This window comes from Beta vulgaris, chromosome 9, assembly GCF_026745355.1.
Source record: "Beta vulgaris subsp. vulgaris cultivar EL10 chromosome 9, EL10.2, whole genome shotgun sequence".
Lineage (NCBI taxonomy): Eukaryota > Viridiplantae > Streptophyta > Magnoliopsida > Caryophyllales > Amaranthaceae > Beta > Beta vulgaris.
In genome coordinates this window covers 29,089,199-29,107,300 of record NC_079210.1, presented here as the reverse complement: position 1 = coordinate 29,107,300, position 18,102 = coordinate 29,089,199, and the positions used below count along the sequence as shown (strand labels likewise).

Genomic DNA, 18,102 nt, shown 5'->3' with positions numbered 1-18,102 from the left:
GACCTTTGTAGCGAATCATCAAGTTGCAATTGAAAGCCTGTGGCTTCTATCACCTCATCAGAGCATCCACTCTATAAACAGTCTCTCCCATAGAAGGAGAAGTCATGGAGTTTGTGAGTGTGTACTCCATCTTCTCATCACCTACTTCAAAGGTGATCTTTCCCTTTTTCATGTCAATAATGGCTCCAGCAGTGGCCAAAAAGGGTCTCCCAAGAATGATGGGAACTTGTGCATCTTCTTTCATCTCCATGACGACAAAATCACAGGGAATAAAGAATTTACCCACTCGAAGAGGAACATCTTCAAGGATACCAAGTGGAAACTTCACTGTCTGTCAGCTAGTTGTAGAGAGATGCGTGTGGGTTTTAGTTCCGCCATGTTGAGTTGCTGCAGATAGATAACGACATGAGACTAACACTAGCCCCAAGATCACACAAAGCATTCTTGATAGCAATATCTCCAAGCTTGACAGGAATAGAATAGCTGCCCGGATCTCCTAGCTTTTTTGGAAGCTTATTCTGCAAAATAGCACTACACTATTGTTAGTGAAACAGTGACATTCTCTTCAATTTTCCGTTTGTTAGAAAGCATGTCTTTCAAAATCTTAGTGTATGAAGGCATCTCAGACATGGCATCCAAGAAAGGGATGTTGATGTGTAGCTTCTTCAAGATGTCAAGGAACTTCCCATATTTCTTTTCAGTTTTGCCGTGCCAATCTTTGAGGGAATGGAACAGGTGGCTTGTTTGGTTCCATAGGAGTGACAGTGGGTTCTTTCTTCTCAGTCTTCTTAGTTTCATCTTCCAAAACCATCTTCCTCTTGAATTTGCTCACTCAACTCTATAACCTCCTCTGCAGTTTTCTTTTGCCCAGTTACCCTCTTGTAGGCTCTTGTAGTTCTTTACCGCTCCTCAATGAAATGGCATGGATGTGCCCCTTAGGATTTGGTTCAGTTTGCCCACGAAGTTGGCCTGAAGGTTTAGAGAGGTGGCTTGTATTGTTGGGCTAGTTGGGTCATCTGATCTCCATCAATTTTATTGAGCAGTGATTTGTTGGAGAGAATTGTTGAAGAATTCATTCTGCTTGGCTTGGTATTCAACTTGCTTTGCCTGAGAGGAAGCTAAATTCTCCATGATAGTCTGAAGGTTGGGTCGAGAGGATGATGATGAAGAGTTAAATGGTGGGCTTGGTTGGAAACCAGGTGGTTTGGAGGAGTAGGTGTGTGGAGGTTGAGGTTGGTTATTTTTGTAAGAGAAATTTGGGTGATTCTTCCAACCTGGGTTATATGTGTTTGAGTATGGGTTATTTTGTGGCCTTGTGTTTGTGTTTAGGAGGGCATTGACTTGCTCAGTTCCCGCTCCCATGGTATTGTATTGACACTCATTAAATGAGTGACCTTGCACTTCACAAATCTCACAAACAGGTGCTACTGGTCCGCTACTCAACTGATCAACTTTAGCTGCCAAAACTTGCACAGTGTTAGTTAAAGTAGCAATAGCATCAACCTCATACTTACCTCCCTTTTTAGGGGCTCCATGAGACACACTCCAGTCATTCAAGTAATTGTTGGCAGCCATATCATCCAACAATGTCTTTGTAGCTTCTGGAGTTTTGGCCATGAAAGTACCGCCAGATGCGGCATCAATAGAATTCGAACTTCATGCTTCAGTCCATTGTAAATGTTGAATCAGCACCACTCAGGAATGCCATGGTGTGGACATGCCTTTGCAAAGCCTTGTATCTCTGCCATGCTTCATAGAGAGACTCCAATTCATGTGTTGAAACCAGATATCTCATTTCTGAACTTGGAAGTTCTCATAGGAGGGAAGAACTTGTAAAGAAAGGCCTTTTTCAGTTCTGGCCATGTGGCAATCTTCCTCACTTCTTCTTCTTTAAACCATTCCTTTGCTTCGTCCCTGACAGAAAAAGGAAAAGCCCAATACCGAATTAAATCATCAGTAGGGCTCTCTTTGGGTGTTCCCGCATATGAGTCTTGTGAGATGAACTGGATGAACTGTGGCTTGAGCTCGAAATGTGTAGTAGTTGTTGTTGGTCTGTTAATGGTGGTCTCATCGGGCATAACATATTCCCTTAGAGACTTTGGTGGTGCTTCATCTCCCATTGTTGATTCTTGTTGTTGTTTTCTCCTTTTACCTCCTAATCTCCTTGTTGTAGCCTCGATCTCGCGATCAAGATTAATTTGATCTTGTCACTACAAGAAAATGCTCAGTCAACGACAGCTATTCAGCGACGGCCACAAAAACAAACGTTAAACATGTAATCAGCGACGGTTTATAGCCGACGTCTCTACCGACGGTTTTTTTTAAAATCCAGCGTTGGCTTAAACGGTCGCTACAATCAACGACCGTGTTAAACCGTCGGTGATAAGCTTTTTTTTATTTCAGAAATTGAAGGGCTTGGGCGACGGCTCTAAACCGTCGGTGAATTTAGTGTAGCCGTCGCTAATGTGGACGACTTAAACCCACTCCCATCCAAACTCCCACTCATATTATAGTCGTTACAACCTCCCAGCATTATTCTCTCAAACAACCTCCCACGCATCAAGAAAACTCCCACGCATTATTCTCTCAAGCCGTCGCCGGCGAAACTGCGACTAAACACCGGCGAACGGCGACTCGACACCGTCGACTAAATACCGGCGACTTCTCACGTACTCAGAAACTTCTTTCGCTCTCTTTCCCACGCACGCATTCCAAAAAAATCGCCGGCGGATCTGCCTTGAAGTCCATTCCGGCGAATGGCGACTTGAGACCGGCGACAGAAAAATCTTGCCGGCGGTAATTCCTACAGCTCTATGTTTAATTTTTATTTTAATTACTATTACCCTAAAATTGAGTTTTTGGGATTGAAGGGACCCTGCCGCCTCGTGATTCACTCTGCCCTTCCGCCGCTACTGCGTAATTCACCCCTTCCGCCGCTGACTTTGCCGCCTGCCGCCGTAACTTCCCTCTTCAATCTCAAGTTTGTTGTTGTTTGTTAGTTTGAGTTTAATTTGATGTTGGCTGCTCTGTTTTATTATTGTAATTTTTGATAACAAGCTAAAACCCACAAAATTGAACCCGTGATTAGAACGATCAAATTGTGATGTTGGTTGTTCAATTCATGTTATTGTTGTAATTTATGTTGTTGGTTGTTCTGTCCATAAATGATAGAACTTTTGCTTTTAGGATGGTTAATAATTGAAATTTGAATGAATAGAAGAGTATTACTCCTCATATGGAAGAAGTTTAGGGTGGAAATGGGTGAAATGTTGGAGGAAATAAGAAATTGTAGTTGATCACAACGAAATTTCTCACTTCTAAAGGAGGGAAAGAGATAATGAAGTGAGAAGAGAAGAGAAGAGTTCTGAAGTTGATGTTGGTCTAAATTGTTTCAATGCTTTAAATCTGTAGTGTAGATTTAGTTTGTACTTTGTAGCACTAACTCACATAATCAATAGTTCTTATTTATGTAGTAGTAATATGGCTAGCAGGTAGTGATCAGTAGTTTTGGGATATGGTTGAAACCCAAAGGCGAACTGACGTTGTTCTAAACTTTTTGGAGACCAACTTGTTGATCATATGTAGGAAGTATTGATTTCACTAGAAGCTGAGATTAGGTTGTCAAAGAAATAAAAAAAAAAAGAACTGAGATGACTTTCCAACTATCAATTCCAAGAGTTCTTATTTATGTAGTAGTAATTGGTTTTGTGAGTTTACGACTCGTTTGGTTGGTGGATTTCATGAGAGGAAAAGAGAATCATTGATTTTTTTTACATGGAATCATTTATCTAATTCCGTTTAAGTGAGTGTTTGCTTTGTGAATGTAGGTGACCACACTCAATTGTCTCCTTGCCGTCAGACAGTATCGTCTCTCTACTTGTCTTGCCGTTGGACTGCCCGGCTGCCTCTAGGTATGCTTTAATTTATTAGTTTATAATACTTTGAAGTTTAAGTTAGTGTATTAATTATCACAATAATTTATATGATGGTTTCTTTATTAAATGTTACAAAAGTTAAAAACTATATTATTATCACAATAATTAATTTATTGCACATTCCTTTATTTGTTACACTATTTGAAATATTTATATTTTTTTTGACATATTTGTTTTCGTGGAAAAACTTTGGATAATGTTATAAATTTTGATTTAAGTATTTAAATAAATATGTTTGCATCATCATGTATTTAGAATTGTAGAATTGTACGTATGTGGGTTGTTAATGACTATTATGATTGAAATGATTTAGAATTGTAGAATTAGGCACCATGAAACGGAAGGAGCGTTGGTGGATGTATGATAGATATGACAATGGGCGTAACTTGAGGCCCGAGTTCTTGAGGGGGGTTGATGAATTCATTGAATTTTGCAAAGCAAATCCTGAAAGCCCAGGTTTGGATGAAGTTAGATGCCCGTGTCCGAAATGCAAGAACAGACGTATGCATGACGCAGACACGGTTAAAGTGCACGTGTATAGAAAGGGATTTATACCTGATTACTACGATTGGTATTCTCATGGTGAAGAGTTACCTCGATCCGCACATGAGCCATCTAATCCATACCGTGAAATGATTTTCGATGCTCTTGGGAATAACTCAGAACCGTCCAATGTTGAAGAGCCTGGTGGAATGGACGAGGAGCCTAATCCTCAAGCAAAGGTGTTTCTTGACCTATTAAAGGCTTCTGAGGAACCATTGTACGAAGGGAGCTCCATATCCGTGTTGGAAATGGCATCTAGAATAGTATCTCTGAAATGTGAGTATAATTTGCCACATAGGTGTGTTGATGCGTTTGCTTCATTAGTGAAAGAAGCAATACCTAACAACAACAACATGAGTAACACATTTTACGATACGAAGAAGATTTTGGAGGGATTAGAGCTTCCCCACGAGAGGATTCATGCGTGCCCCAAAGGTTGTATGTTATTTTGGAGAACTGATGCACACTTGGACAGATGTACAGTGTGCGATAGCGACAGATACAAAAGGACTTCTAAGGGGTCTTTAGTTCCAATGAAAGTTCTGATTTATTTCCCAATTACACCGAGATTGCAAAGGTTGTATGCAACAAAAAATGTTGCTGAAGAAATGACATGGCATGCCAAAAATCCGAGAGCCGAAGAAAAAATGGCTCACCCTAGCGATAGTGAAGCTTGGAAGCATTTGGATAGATCCTTTGACGAATTTGCATCTGAGCCTAGGAATGTTCGGCTCGGTTTGTGTACCGATGGGTTTGGTCCACATGGAAAGTTTGGGGGTCAGTATTCATGTTGGCCGGTCATCTTAACCCCGTACAACTTGCCGCCATCGATGTGCATGAAGAAACCCTTCATGTTCCTTTCGTTGCTCATTCCTGGTCCTAAAAATCCGAAGGGGAACTTGGATGTGTACATGCAACCCTTAATCGAGGAATTGAAGCAATTATGGGATGTTGGAGCAACTACTTATGATATTTCTAGGAAACAAAATTTCATTATGCGTGCTGCCATTCTTTGGACAATAAGTGATTTTCCTGCGTACGGTATGCTATCTGGTTGGGCTACAGCTGGGAAAAAGGCATGTCCTTACTGTTTGGACAAATCTAAAGCTTTTTGGCTCGACCATGGGGGTAAAGTTTCTTGGTTTGATTGTCACCGTCAATTCCTACCCCTAGATCATCCTTTTCAACAACAAAGTAGCTTTTTGCAGAAATAAGGTTGAAAAAGGATCTCCGCCACATCATGTCTGGGGAAGAGTTATGGTCCTGTGTTAAAGACTTGCCAAAGGCTACAGATGGGCCCGAAGCACTTAATACTTTGAAAAAGTTGAAAAAAGGGTGGTTCAACAAAGCTGTCTTTGGGAGCTCCCATACTGGAAATCTCTCCATCTTCGTAACAACCTTGACGTCATGCACATTGAGAAAAACTTTTTCGACCAACTAATTCACACAATTATGGATGTGAAAAAACAGACATCAGACACTGTTGCATCCAGAAAAGACATTGCTAAATTGTGTAAAAGGCCTCAACTTCATGTTACCAAGGATGCGAACGAAAAAGAAACTCCACCAAAAGCGCCTTTCGCACTGGACATAGCCCAAAGGAAAGTATTATGCAACTGGGTGAGAGATTTAAAATTTCCAGATGGTTATGCGTCCGACTTAACAAGATGTGTGGACATGCAGTCCGGTAAGCTGCACAGTATGAAAAGTCATGACTGTCATGTCTTCATGGAAAGATTGTTACCGATAGCATTAAAGGAGTTGCTCCCGGTTCATGTGTGGAAAGCTGTTACTGAGATCAGCCTCTTTTTTCGTGATTTGTGTTGCTCACCATCACAGTAAGAGACATGGAAAGATTGGAAAAGAACATACCGAGATCATTTGTAAACTTGAAAAGATTTTCCCACCATCATTCTTCAATTCCATGGAACACTTACCGGTTCACCTTCCACGCGAAGCTAGGCTATGTGGTCCCGTACAATACCGTTGGATGTATCCCTTTGAAAGGTACCTTATCTTTCATTTTCATATATCCTTTTTATTGTTCTTCGCAATTATGTAACTCTTTTCATAACCACTTTATTAGGTTCCTTAATCATTTAAAACGCAAAATTGGTAACAAGGCTCGTGTGGAGGGTTCTATTTGTAATGCGTACTTGTGCGAAGAGATTGCAAACTTCTGTTCCAACTATTTTCAGCAAGGAGTGGATACTAAGACACGAGATTTAGGCGTAATGTCACTAATGAAGTTGATAGGATGCTCGATGAAAATGTCCCAGAACTATTTAGAGTTGATTGTGGTCGGCCGTCAAACGCAGGTGGAAAACGATTTTTAACTGAAGCAGAACTTCAACGTGCACACCTATATGTGTTAGCAAATACAGGCATCTTACAAGAATTTGAAAAGTAAAACACTTGTTATTAATCATACTATTTACAAATTTGAATTTTATTTCAATTTAGACATTGACAATTGTTATGATTGTAAGGGGTTTCGAGGACCACATTCTTCAAATTCGACCTACTTTACGTGCAGAAGATGTGTGGGTGCAACATGAAGCAGAATACCTTGATTGGTTTAGATCGAAAGTGAGTTTGTGTAACTATTAAAACTCGATTGATACAAAGTTGTATCTAACATATGAATTATTTTAATAGGTTATTCAAGACAAACCAAATGATGATGTACTGTTTGCTTTAGCAATGGGTCCTTCGACATTAGTTCGCACTTGGAATGGATACTATGTTAATGGATACAATTTCCAAACACAAGGATCAAGCAAACACAAGTCCACCATGAATTATGGAGTGTGTGTGTCTAATGACGGAGGGAGTGATTTCTTTGGGATTCTAGATGATGTTATAGAATTGAAGTTTACTGGTGCACTTAGGCAATATAACACAATTTTATTCAAGTGCAATTGGATGGACAATGTCAGGGGAATGAACATCGATCAATACAAGCTAGTTGAAGTCAACCATACCAAGAAATACCCCAAGTTTGATCCCTTTGTGCTATCATACCAGGTTAGCCAAGTATACTTCGCACCGTACCCAAGCTTGAAAAGAGATCGTGCTCAATGGTGGGCTGTGTTTAGGACAAAGGCAAGGTCTGTGATTGATGCTCCTGTTGACTTCGACTTCCTTCAGGAGACAAGTGTTGGGACTCCAACTCTTTCTGATCCAAGTGATATTCCCGATTATGAAGAGGGTAATGATGTTGAGTGTGTTCAAGCAGATGATGAAGATATTTTATTCGAAGTCCCCTCAGGTGATGATGAAGAAGAGTCTAGTTTCGAGTCTGAGATAGCGAGGATGATGACGATGAAGATGGTTGTTTTTGGGATGACGATAGTGATGATGAACTAAGCGGTGATGGGAATTTCTTTGATTTGTTTTAGTATATCATAACTTGTATTAAGAACACCATTTATATTAAAATTCGTGACTTTTGTAATGATTTGTTGAAGATTACTTGTTATTTTGTAATGATGCTAGATTTTTCTTCACTTTGATGGTAGACGATATTTTGTTATGATGATAGACTAACGATTAATTATCCACCATGATTTATAAATTTGTTGTTTTATATAGGTAAGCATGTCTAATCCTAAGGAGCGCGGAGGTCGAGATGGCTTAGGTGGAAGCCAAGGTCGTGGGAAATTGATTCGCAGGGAGCTTTTTGAGTCACCAGGAGCTCCAGAAAGCCCGAACCTTGGCTCTGAGACACAACGAGATGATTCACAGGCACGTGACATTGGTGACCATGTACCGGAGACGCCGAGCAGCCAGAGGGAGGAAGCTGAAGGGTCAAACCGTGCATCAAAAAGGGTTTTGAGCCCTACTGGATTGTGGTAAATTTCTAAATTAATATATGATTCATAATATTTATATTTTCCATGATATTGACAATTTAAGTGTTTTTTTTGAATTCAGGTTTGATGATAACAAAGTTAGCGGGTCCATCACTGACATTTTCCAGGGTCATTTCCGAGAACCTTGGTTTAACTACCGTGAGGTGGACGATGCAACAAAGACGCATTGGTGGAACTCATTCACGGTATGTATGAATCAAATTATGAAGAATTAAATTTATTATATTAGTTTATTAACAACTTGTTTTAATGTTTGTTAAAGGGTCTTTACGAATGGGCTCCTGAGTTAGATGGCCAAGTGAGAAAAGCATACCATATGAAAGCTGGAACTCGTTTGAGAGATTTGCGGTATTGGGTGCTCAACAGAGCTAAAGAAAGGCCAAAATGGTTGGGGAAAACCATTTATGAAACTATGAAAAAGAAAAGTCAGGAGCCCGCATTCCTCGAGAAATCTGAGAAGGCAAAGAAGAACCGAAGAGGTGGCTCCCTCTCTAATCCAGTTGAGCCGTCGCACTTTCAGGGTTCCATCTCGGCGACACAACATGCTAAAAAGATGGTAAGAATGTTTCATATGTATTACTTAGTTTGAATTTCATGATTTTTTCTGTATATGTAAAAAATAAAGTCTATGTTCAACAATGTGTACAGGCAAAGAGTAGAGGAGGAGTACTCCCTACCGCCCCCGAGTTGTTCTTGAAGACTCATTTCAAAATGTTGCTGGAAAAGGAGAAATTGCAGCAAACAAGAGAGCAAAACAAATTTCGGTACATACCTTTAAACATATATTTAAGTCATTATAGGCTATTTTATTTGCAAAATGAATGAACTTGAGTAGTTTTAAGTTAGTTTGAATCATAAACACCTCAAAAATCCTATATATACTTAGTTAAATGTGTTAGATTGTAGTTTTGATTGAAATTACAAAATATAGGCAAGTTAGAACCAAATGTAGGTTATTTAGCTCATTTTAGGCCATATTGCTTGAAAATGAATGAACTTGAGTAGTTTTAACTTAGTTTGAATCATAAACACCTCAAACATCCTATATATACTTAGTTAAATGTGTTAGTTGTAGTTTTTATTGAAATAACAAAATATAGGCAAGTTAGAACCAAATATAGACCATTTAGCTCATTTTAGGCCCTATTGCTTGAAAATGAATGAACTTGAGTAGTTTTTAACTTAGTTTTGAATCATGAACACCTCAAACATCATATATACTTAGTTAAATGTGTTAGATTGTAGTTTTGATTGAAATTACAAAATATAGGCAAGTTAGAACCAAATGTAGGTCATTTAGCTCATTTTAGGCCATATTGCTTGAAAATGAATGAACTTGAGTAGTTTTAACTTAGTTTGAATCATAAACACCTCAAACATCCTATATATACTTAGTTAAATGTGTTAGTTTGTAGTTTTTATTGAAATAACAAAATATAGGCAAGTTAGAACCAAATATAGGTCATTTAGCTCATTTTAGGCCCTATTGCTTGAAAATGAATGAACTTGAGTAGTTTTAACTTAGTTTGAATCATAAACACCTCAAACATCCTATATATACTTAGTTAAATGTGTTAGGTTGTAGTTTTTATTGAAATAACAAAATATAGGCAAGTTAGAACCAAATATAGGTCATTTAGCTCATTTTAGGCCCTATTGCTTGAAAATGAATGAATTGAGTAGTTTTAACTTAGTTTGAATCATAAACACCTCAAACATCCTATATATACTTAGTTAAATGTGTTAGTTGTAGTTTTTATTGAAATAACAAAATATAGGCAAGTTAGAACCAAATATAGGTCATTTAGCTCATTTTAGGCCTATTGCTTGAAAATGAATGAACTTGAGTAGTTTTAACTTAGTTTGAATCATAAACACCTCAAACATCCTATATATACTTAGTTAAATGTGTTAGGTTGTAGTTTTATTGAAATAACAAAATATAGGCAATTAGAACCAAATATAGGTCATTTAGCTCATTTTAGGCCATATTGCTTGAAAATGAATGAATTGAGTAGTTTTAACTTAGTTTGAATCATAAACACCTCAAACATCCTATATATACTTAGTTAAATGTGTTAAGGTTGTAGTTTTTATTGAAAAACAAAATATAGGCAAGTTAGAACCAAATATAGGTCATTTAGCTCATTTTAGGCCCTATTGCTTGAAAATGAATGAACTTGAGTAGTTTTAACTTAGTTTGAATCATAAACACCTCAAACATCCTATATATACTTAGTTAAATGTGTTAGGTTGTAGTTTTTATTGAAATAACAAAATATAGGCAAGTTAGAACCAAATATAGGCCATTTAGCTCATTTTAGGCCCTATTGCTTGAAAATGAATGAACTTGAGTAGTTTTAACTTAGTTTGAATCATAAACACCTCAAACATCCTATATATACTTAGTTAAATGTGTTAGGTTGTAGTTTTTATTGAAATAACAAAATATAGGCAAGTTAGAACCAATATAGCATTTAGCTCATTTTAGGCCCTATTGCTTGAAAATGAATGAACTTGAGTAGTTTTAACTTAGTTTGAATCATAAACACCTCAAACATCCATATATATACTTAGTTAAATGTGTTAGTTGTAGTTTTATTGAAATCAAAATATAGGCAAGTTAGAACCAAATTAGGTCATTTAGCTCATTTTAGGCCATATTGCTTGAAAATGAATGAACTTGAGTAGTTTTAACTTAGTTTGAATCATAAACACCTCAAACATCCATATATACTTAGTTAAATGTGTTAAGGTTTAGTTTTTATTGAAAGAACAAAATATAGGCAAGTTAGAACCAAAATAGGTCATTTAGCTCATTTTAGGCCCTATTGCTTGAAAATGAATGAACTTGAGTAGTTTTAACTTAGTTTGAATCATAAACACCTCAAACATCCTATATATACTTAGTTAAATGTGTTAGGTTGTAGTTTTTATTGAAATAACAAAATATAGGCAAGTTAGAACCAAATATAAGCCATTTAGCTCATTTTAGGCCCTATTGCTTGAAAATGAATGAACTTGAGTAGTTTTAACTTAGTTTGAATATAAACACCTCAAACATCCTATATAACTTAGTTAAATGTGTTATTTGTAGTTTTTATTGAAATAACAAAATATAGGCAAGTTAGAACCAAATATAGGTCATTTAGCTCATTTTAGGCCCTATTGCTTGAAAATGAATGAACTTGAGTAGTTTTAATTAGTTTGAATCATAAACACCTCAAACATCATATAATACTTAGTTAATTTGTTAGATTGTAGTTTTGATTGAAATTACAAAATATAGGCAAGTTAGAACCAAATGTAGGTCATTTAGCTCATTTTAGGCCATATTGCTTGAAAATGAATGAACTTGAGTAGTTTTAACTTAGTTTGAATCATAAACACCTCAAACATCTATATATACTTAGTTAAATGTGTTTGTTGTAGTTTTTATTGAAATAACAAAATATAGGCAAGTTAGAACCAATATAGGTCATTTACTCATTTTAGGCCCTATTGTTGAAAATGAATGAACTTGAGTAGTTTTAACTTAGTTTGAATCATAAACACCTCAAACATCCTATATATACTTAGTTAAATGTGTTATGTTGTAGTTTTTATTGAAATAACAAAATATAGGCAAGTTAGAACCAAATATAGATCATTTAGCTCATTTTAGGCCCTATTGCTTGAAAATGAATGAACTTGAGTAGTTTTAACTTAATTTGAATCAAAAACACCTCAAACATCCTATATATAGTTAGTTAAATGTGTTTGAGTGTAGTTTTTATTGAAATAACAAAATATAGGCAAGTTAGAACCAAATATAAGTTGTTTTGGCTCATTTTAAACCATATTGTTTGAATATGCGTGCATAAGAGTATATTATTTAACCAAATGCAGGAGACGTACAACAAGAAGCTGGATGATTGTAGCACTCAAGGGTCACAACCAAACCCTGATTTGTTGTATTGGGAGACAGTTGGTGGAGGAACAGAGGAAAAGTGCAGGGGTTAGGTCAGGGAGATTATTTGTACTACAACTCTTCATCTGGGCGAGGAGGAGATGGCTCTTTACAACCATATGAGCCATCGATTTTTTCTCAGCTAGAGGCGCAGGTGGAGGCCAAGGTCGCTGCACGGATGGTAGAAGTGGAGGCAAAGGTTGCAGCACGTCTGGAAGAGTCAAACCGGGCCCTCGTGCAGGAAATGATGCGGAACATGACTAATTTTGGTCACTTGTTCTCAGGTTGCAACACAGGACCCTCTCCACAACGCAGACCAGAGGATGACCTGGGGTTTGGTGGTGGCGGCACTACACAGACACCAACCACAGTGTAGTTTGTTTGGTTTTGACAACTAGCTAGATTACTAACTTATAGTTTGTTCATAGTTAGTCTAATTTTATATATGCACTTAGTGTCTATATTTATCGGCATATATCTAGTTTTGTTTTTAGGTGTCTCGGTATATTTTTTTGGAACCCCACTTTTACTCGATTTCTTGACACCGGGATTTATTTTGCGTATTAAGGTAGTTTGTTTAACTATAGACATTTAGTGTCTAAATTTCCCGACATTGGGATGTATTTTGTGTACATAAATCTAATCTATTTCATTTTTAAGTTGCATATTTCTTTAGTTTAAAATATAGAATGCGATGGAGGCGACGCAGGAACATGTTTAATGTAGTATATGTCGATGTTGGCGTGCAGTACAGGTTTAAGTATAATTTTGGAAAACATTATTAAATTATTTAATATAATTAATAAAACGAACGACGGCTAAACTTGAACCAACGACGGCTTAGCAGTCGTTGAACAGGAGAGCAATGACTGCCAAGGAAGTACAGAGCAACGACGGCTTAAGGATATTAGCGACGGGTAAGAGCCGTCGGTGAAACAACGACAGCTTCAAAGAGTCGTCTACTCACCGACGGTCCCACACCGTCGTTGATACACCGACGGCTCCAAATTGTAGGTGCTAAATTCTTAACGACGGCTAGCCAATCAGACGTAGAACACCGTCGCTGATCCATCACCGACGGCCAAACGGTCGCTATTTGCTAATTCAACGACCAAAAGTGCAACGTCCGTTGGTTAGCGACCGTTGGCCGTCGGTATTTATATTAGCGACGGCTTTTAGAGAATCAGCGACGGCTGTAAGCGGTCGTTGACTGGGCCTTTTCTTGTAGTGTGTGAACCCTTGCTACGAGTGCGCATGCAACAATAAGACTGAAAGAAAAGATTTTAAACAACAAATAGAGTAACAATGATCGAATAAAAACAGTTTAGCTAAATAAATCAAAGAAAAACTAATCTAATACTGTTAGTCCCCAGCAACGGCGACAAAATTTGATAGGCGTGTCACGCACCTAGCAAAAGTAATCTCCTAACTAACCTCCGAACTATGTAGCAAGGCAAGTCAAGGTCGAATCCACAGGGACAAACAGTATCAAACACCAGATATCTTGACTTAAATTAACTAAACAAGTGACAAACAAAGATGAAAAGGGTGTTGAACTAATAATAACACTAAACTATGACAATTACTAAAGACACACAAGGTACAATCAATCAATAAAGGCATCTAGAATTAAGTATCCCCACTAGCATGACCAATACATCAATAATTTCCATCCCAATAAACATAATCAATGATTCAAAAGGAGTAATGCACTCTATAACTACCAAACACCTCTGCCGAGTACCAATGGCTACTCTAAACAAGCAATCAAACCTATTCCCATGGAATCATGCAAGAAAGAGACATTAAACATGGCATCACAATTAAATTCCTAGTAATCCTATCTACTTATTCCCATAGAGATATTCATACTCTTGATTGAATCAACAAAACATCTAGATTCAATTCCCATTGAAAACAAGATATAAGGAATATTCAAAATCATCTATCCCTAGTATGATAATGAAAATAAGAACAATTCAATCAAGCAAGAACAATTAATTACATAAACTTGGGATTAATGGAGGAATTCATGTATTAATCATCGTTAGGGTTCAACTTAACCCTAGATTATAAAACTACTCACTCATAATTGAACTAACAAAGCAAATAATTAATAAATTAAAATACATAATAATAATGAAGGAAAAGAAGAGATTAGAAAAACTTAGACTTTACTTGAAGAAATCAAACTTATAGAAATCGATGTTCAACAATGGAGTTTTCTCTCAAAAGCTCTCTAAAAAGTGATAGTCTATTCTCTAATAATGAAAAAGTGTCCAAAGTATGTTTTTATAAAACCTAATATATCATTTACATAAACTAAAAACAAGATAATTAAAAATCGCGTATTAACCGAGCAGTAGCACACACGGTCGAGCCAAATGTTGCACGGGGAAGCAGGAAGTTGCTTGGGCGTGCGCGCGAAACAGAAGGTTTTGGTTGATTTTGTTCCATTCTGCACGGGCAAGCGAGATCCAACTTGGGCGTGCGCCTTGGTGCGTGGGCAAGCGAGATCTTGCTTGGGCGTGCACCTTTGAGCGTGGGCAAGCGGACTTCTGCTTGGTCCCGCAAAGAGGATAATCTTTGATATCATCATTCCTTTGACTCCAAAAGCACTGAAACTCATCTTCTTGCATCCGGAAACCGCCATCTAGACCATCTACGAACCATATGAGCTCCTCTTAGTCACAATCGGCCTCAATAAGCTGAAAATCACATGAAAAATCCGAAAGTGTCTCGAAATAACACAATGGTTCAGAAGAGTGCCCAAATCATGCAATTAGACCTAATATGCACTAAAATATTCATGAAAATGAGACTTAATACCTACCTATATGCAACTAAAAACCGACTTATCAACAACCTGCCGCCCAAATCCTCCTCAAACTGCTCCCTCTTCATCCCAAAACCCTACCATTGGTGCTACATATACCCTAGCTCATGCTAGGAGGTTGGATTACTTGTTTACTTTGGTAATGGGTCATTCGGAAGCTATGATGGAGCTTGCAAATGAAGCTAAGGGTTTGAACGGGTTAGTGCAAGGGGTGATGAACAAAGTTGATAAGGCTTTGGAAGGTCAACAGGTGATCATGGAACGACTTGTTGAAATGATCACATCTCTCCAAATGATGCACTCTAGATTGATGAAGTTGGAGGATGATGTGCTCAAGATTGATCATACCATGGCCGGCAATCATAAGGAGGTGATGACTAAGCTAAATGATGTGGTGGAAGAAGTTATCGAGCAACCTTCCTCTCCTAAACCTTAAACTCTTTTTAAGTTTAGTTTTTGTGGGAACATAAGTTTTTAATCTTTGTCTTTTTAATCTTTCTTTCTTAAGCATGCTACAATGGAACCTTGTTAATTTGATAAATTCGATGTTTAATCTTTTTGCATGTGTGCGTCTCTTGAATGGCTAATATTGTTGGATTGCGGTTTTGAGAGTTGAATGCTTTATTTACTTATACTAACCAAATTGTTTCTCACAAGTTTGGTGGTGTGATGTGTTTTAGTAGATAATTTCATCTTTTTGAAATCGTGGACTAATGTTTTTGAAGATGCCAAAGGGGGAAAGAGAAAGACAATCAGAGTAAATTTTTTTTTGTCATGGTTTATGTTCTCATGTTTCTTTACAACAATAAAATAAGGAGTCTATCATAATTAATTTAACTTAGTTGCATACTTCGTTAAAAGAGTTTTGTATGACTTACGTGCATTACATATTATTATATTATATGTCTTTTGTTGCCATCTTCAAAAAGGGGGAAATTGTTGACCCTTGAGTTTTGAAGATGACTTAACCACAAAAGACATAGTGTATTTTATTTATCTTGTTGTTAGGTAATTCGTTCTCGAGCAAAGAGATTACTTGATTGTAGATTAAAACGGAGAATTAATCAAAGGTCGAAGTGAAGATGTTCGACTGATGAAGTATCAAGCATGGAATGAACATTAGAATACATTAGGGTGTATTTATTATTTTCATTATAAGGTTGAGTGAAAGCTCAATTAAGTTTGTGGTGAATTCTCAAAGGAACTTGGTTATGTTCCCATGACAGGAACAGACCTGGCACAGTTAGGAACAAGGTTTGGGAACAAGACTTAAAACCTGTTTAGGAACACCTAAATGGCTCTAAAGTTGTGCGCCTAACTCTAGGTGTGTGCCTAATATGTTAGTTAGAGTTTTTAGGGTTGTTTTGATTAAGATCCACTATTTTAGGTAATTTGTTTTTAGTTTGTTAGGAAAAAGTTTTTAAAATGATTTTCGGATTTTACTTAAAAAAATATCTAACCGTTATATTTTATATTTTATTTAAAAGATTTTGTTTTCAAAATAAAATATATTTCCGGTTTTTTTTAAAAGATTTTCGTTTTTAAAAAAATATAAAACTGATTTTCGTTTTTATGAAAGTTATTTTTTTCTTTAAAATTCTAGTTAAAGTAAATATTTTATTTATTCCCTAAAAAATAAGATTACACGCCTAAAGCTACTGCTACACGTTTTTGTAGTTAGTGGATTTAGTGGCTTGGTTAATTATCTCCCAAGTATTAATTCATTTAAATAAGTTTAATTATCCCTCAAGTTTGTAAAACCACGTAATATGTTACTGCTTCTCCTATTTAGTTAAGTGGTGGATTAGTGGGTTAATTACTTATCAAGGAATATTTAATTTAAATTGTTTAATTAATTAAAGTCATGGAGATCATGGGATAGTGGATTAATTAGTGGATAAAATTGTCTTGTGTTAATTGTCTATAAATAGGCGCCTAAAACCTTAGAACAAAAGTGTGTTTGACTTAGCTAATTTGTCTTAGTTGTCTAAAAGAGTCAGTGCCTTTTCCTAAAGAGAATTCATACTTACATTAATCGAGTTTATTACTCTTCCATTGTTTTACAAAGTGTATTTTTGAGAAAAAGGGTTTGAGTGAACTCTTGTAAGTGTGAGAAGCTTTGAGTAAAGCAAGAGAAAGAGAAAGGAACTTCTAGTGAAGTTTGAGAGGAATGACAGTTGTGGGAACTGTCGTTGGGAACTTGAGTTGAGTGACATAAGTTGAGAATCGAGAGAAAAGTAATAGGTTGTAATCAGAGTTTTTTTGGCCTATTATAGTGGAAAGTTGTGTTAAAATCCCTTGTGGTCGAGGTTGTTTCTTCCTACTAGGCCGAGGAAGTTTTTCCTCGCTAAATCTCTCGTGTTCCCATTGTTTGTTCCCAAGTTTACTTTTAATTCTGCAAAAGTATAGCTTATTCTCTCACTATAATTCACCCCCCCTCTTATAGTGCTCATATTATACAACATATATCTTGTAGAGAAAGATTTTAAAATCTAAGTCAAGATATTACTTTTATTCTCTTGGTATATTTAATGATCTATTAACTTAGAATCTTTGTATTAAAGATTCTTAGTTATTAGATATGGTTGTTGTTATTATTGCTTTACAGTTAAAACTCGCATTGGAGTAAATAGTTACTCGACAAGTTGGTTGGATGAAGTGGCGCAGAAAAGGAGGAACCACTTCCTTGAAGATTTATAACCTTCTTAGCAACCGGTTAATCACAAGTAACTACCTGTTGGAATTTCTCCCCACTAACGGATAGTGGGAGCTGCTATTTTACCGTTGCTATACTTGTGAAACATGCGCAGCAAATTCAGGCCATGATCCACACGATCTTACAAGCATGAAATTAGGAGATCATGGAGTAGTAAAATTTCGGCAGAAGATGGTCAATTTCAGCAGCTATATAAGAAGAAGCTTTGTCGAAGAAAAACATATAACTTTCTAGCTCTAAAAGTCAAT

At 36.8% G+C, this 18,102-nt stretch overlaps 2 protein-coding genes and 1 non-coding gene across 3 annotated transcripts; all 3 read left to right on the top strand.

Annotated features, from left to right (window-relative positions):
• Nucleotides 1-1,701: 1,701 nt before the first annotated feature.
• LOC125493940 (small nucleolar RNA R71) lies at nucleotides 1,702-1,805 on the top strand. Its single transcript, XR_007270263.2, has one exon. It is a non-coding gene; the product is annotated as a small nucleolar RNA R71 (small nucleolar RNA).
• Nucleotides 1,806-4,267: 2,462 nt separating this feature from the next.
• Nucleotides 4,268-5,692, top strand: LOC130590193 (uncharacterized). The gene has a single exon (XM_057392225.1). The coding sequence runs from the start codon at nucleotides 4,268-4,270 to the stop codon at nucleotides 5,690-5,692; it is 1,425 nt and encodes a 474-aa protein (XP_057248208.1).
• A 1,027-nt stretch (nucleotides 5,693-6,719) lies between these two features.
• On the top strand, nucleotides 6,720-12,678 carry LOC125493349 (uncharacterized). The gene is made up of 9 exons (XM_048636611.2): nucleotides 6,720-6,884; nucleotides 6,968-7,067; nucleotides 7,137-7,505; nucleotides 8,073-8,332; nucleotides 8,415-8,538; nucleotides 8,616-8,909; nucleotides 9,002-9,117; nucleotides 12,242-12,350; nucleotides 12,445-12,678. The coding sequence occupies exons 1-9, from the start codon at nucleotides 6,736-6,738 to the stop codon at nucleotides 12,676-12,678; spliced, it is 1,755 nt and encodes a 584-aa protein (XP_048492568.2). The 5' UTR covers nucleotides 6,720-6,735.
• Nucleotides 12,679-18,102: the final 5,424 nt, after the last annotated feature.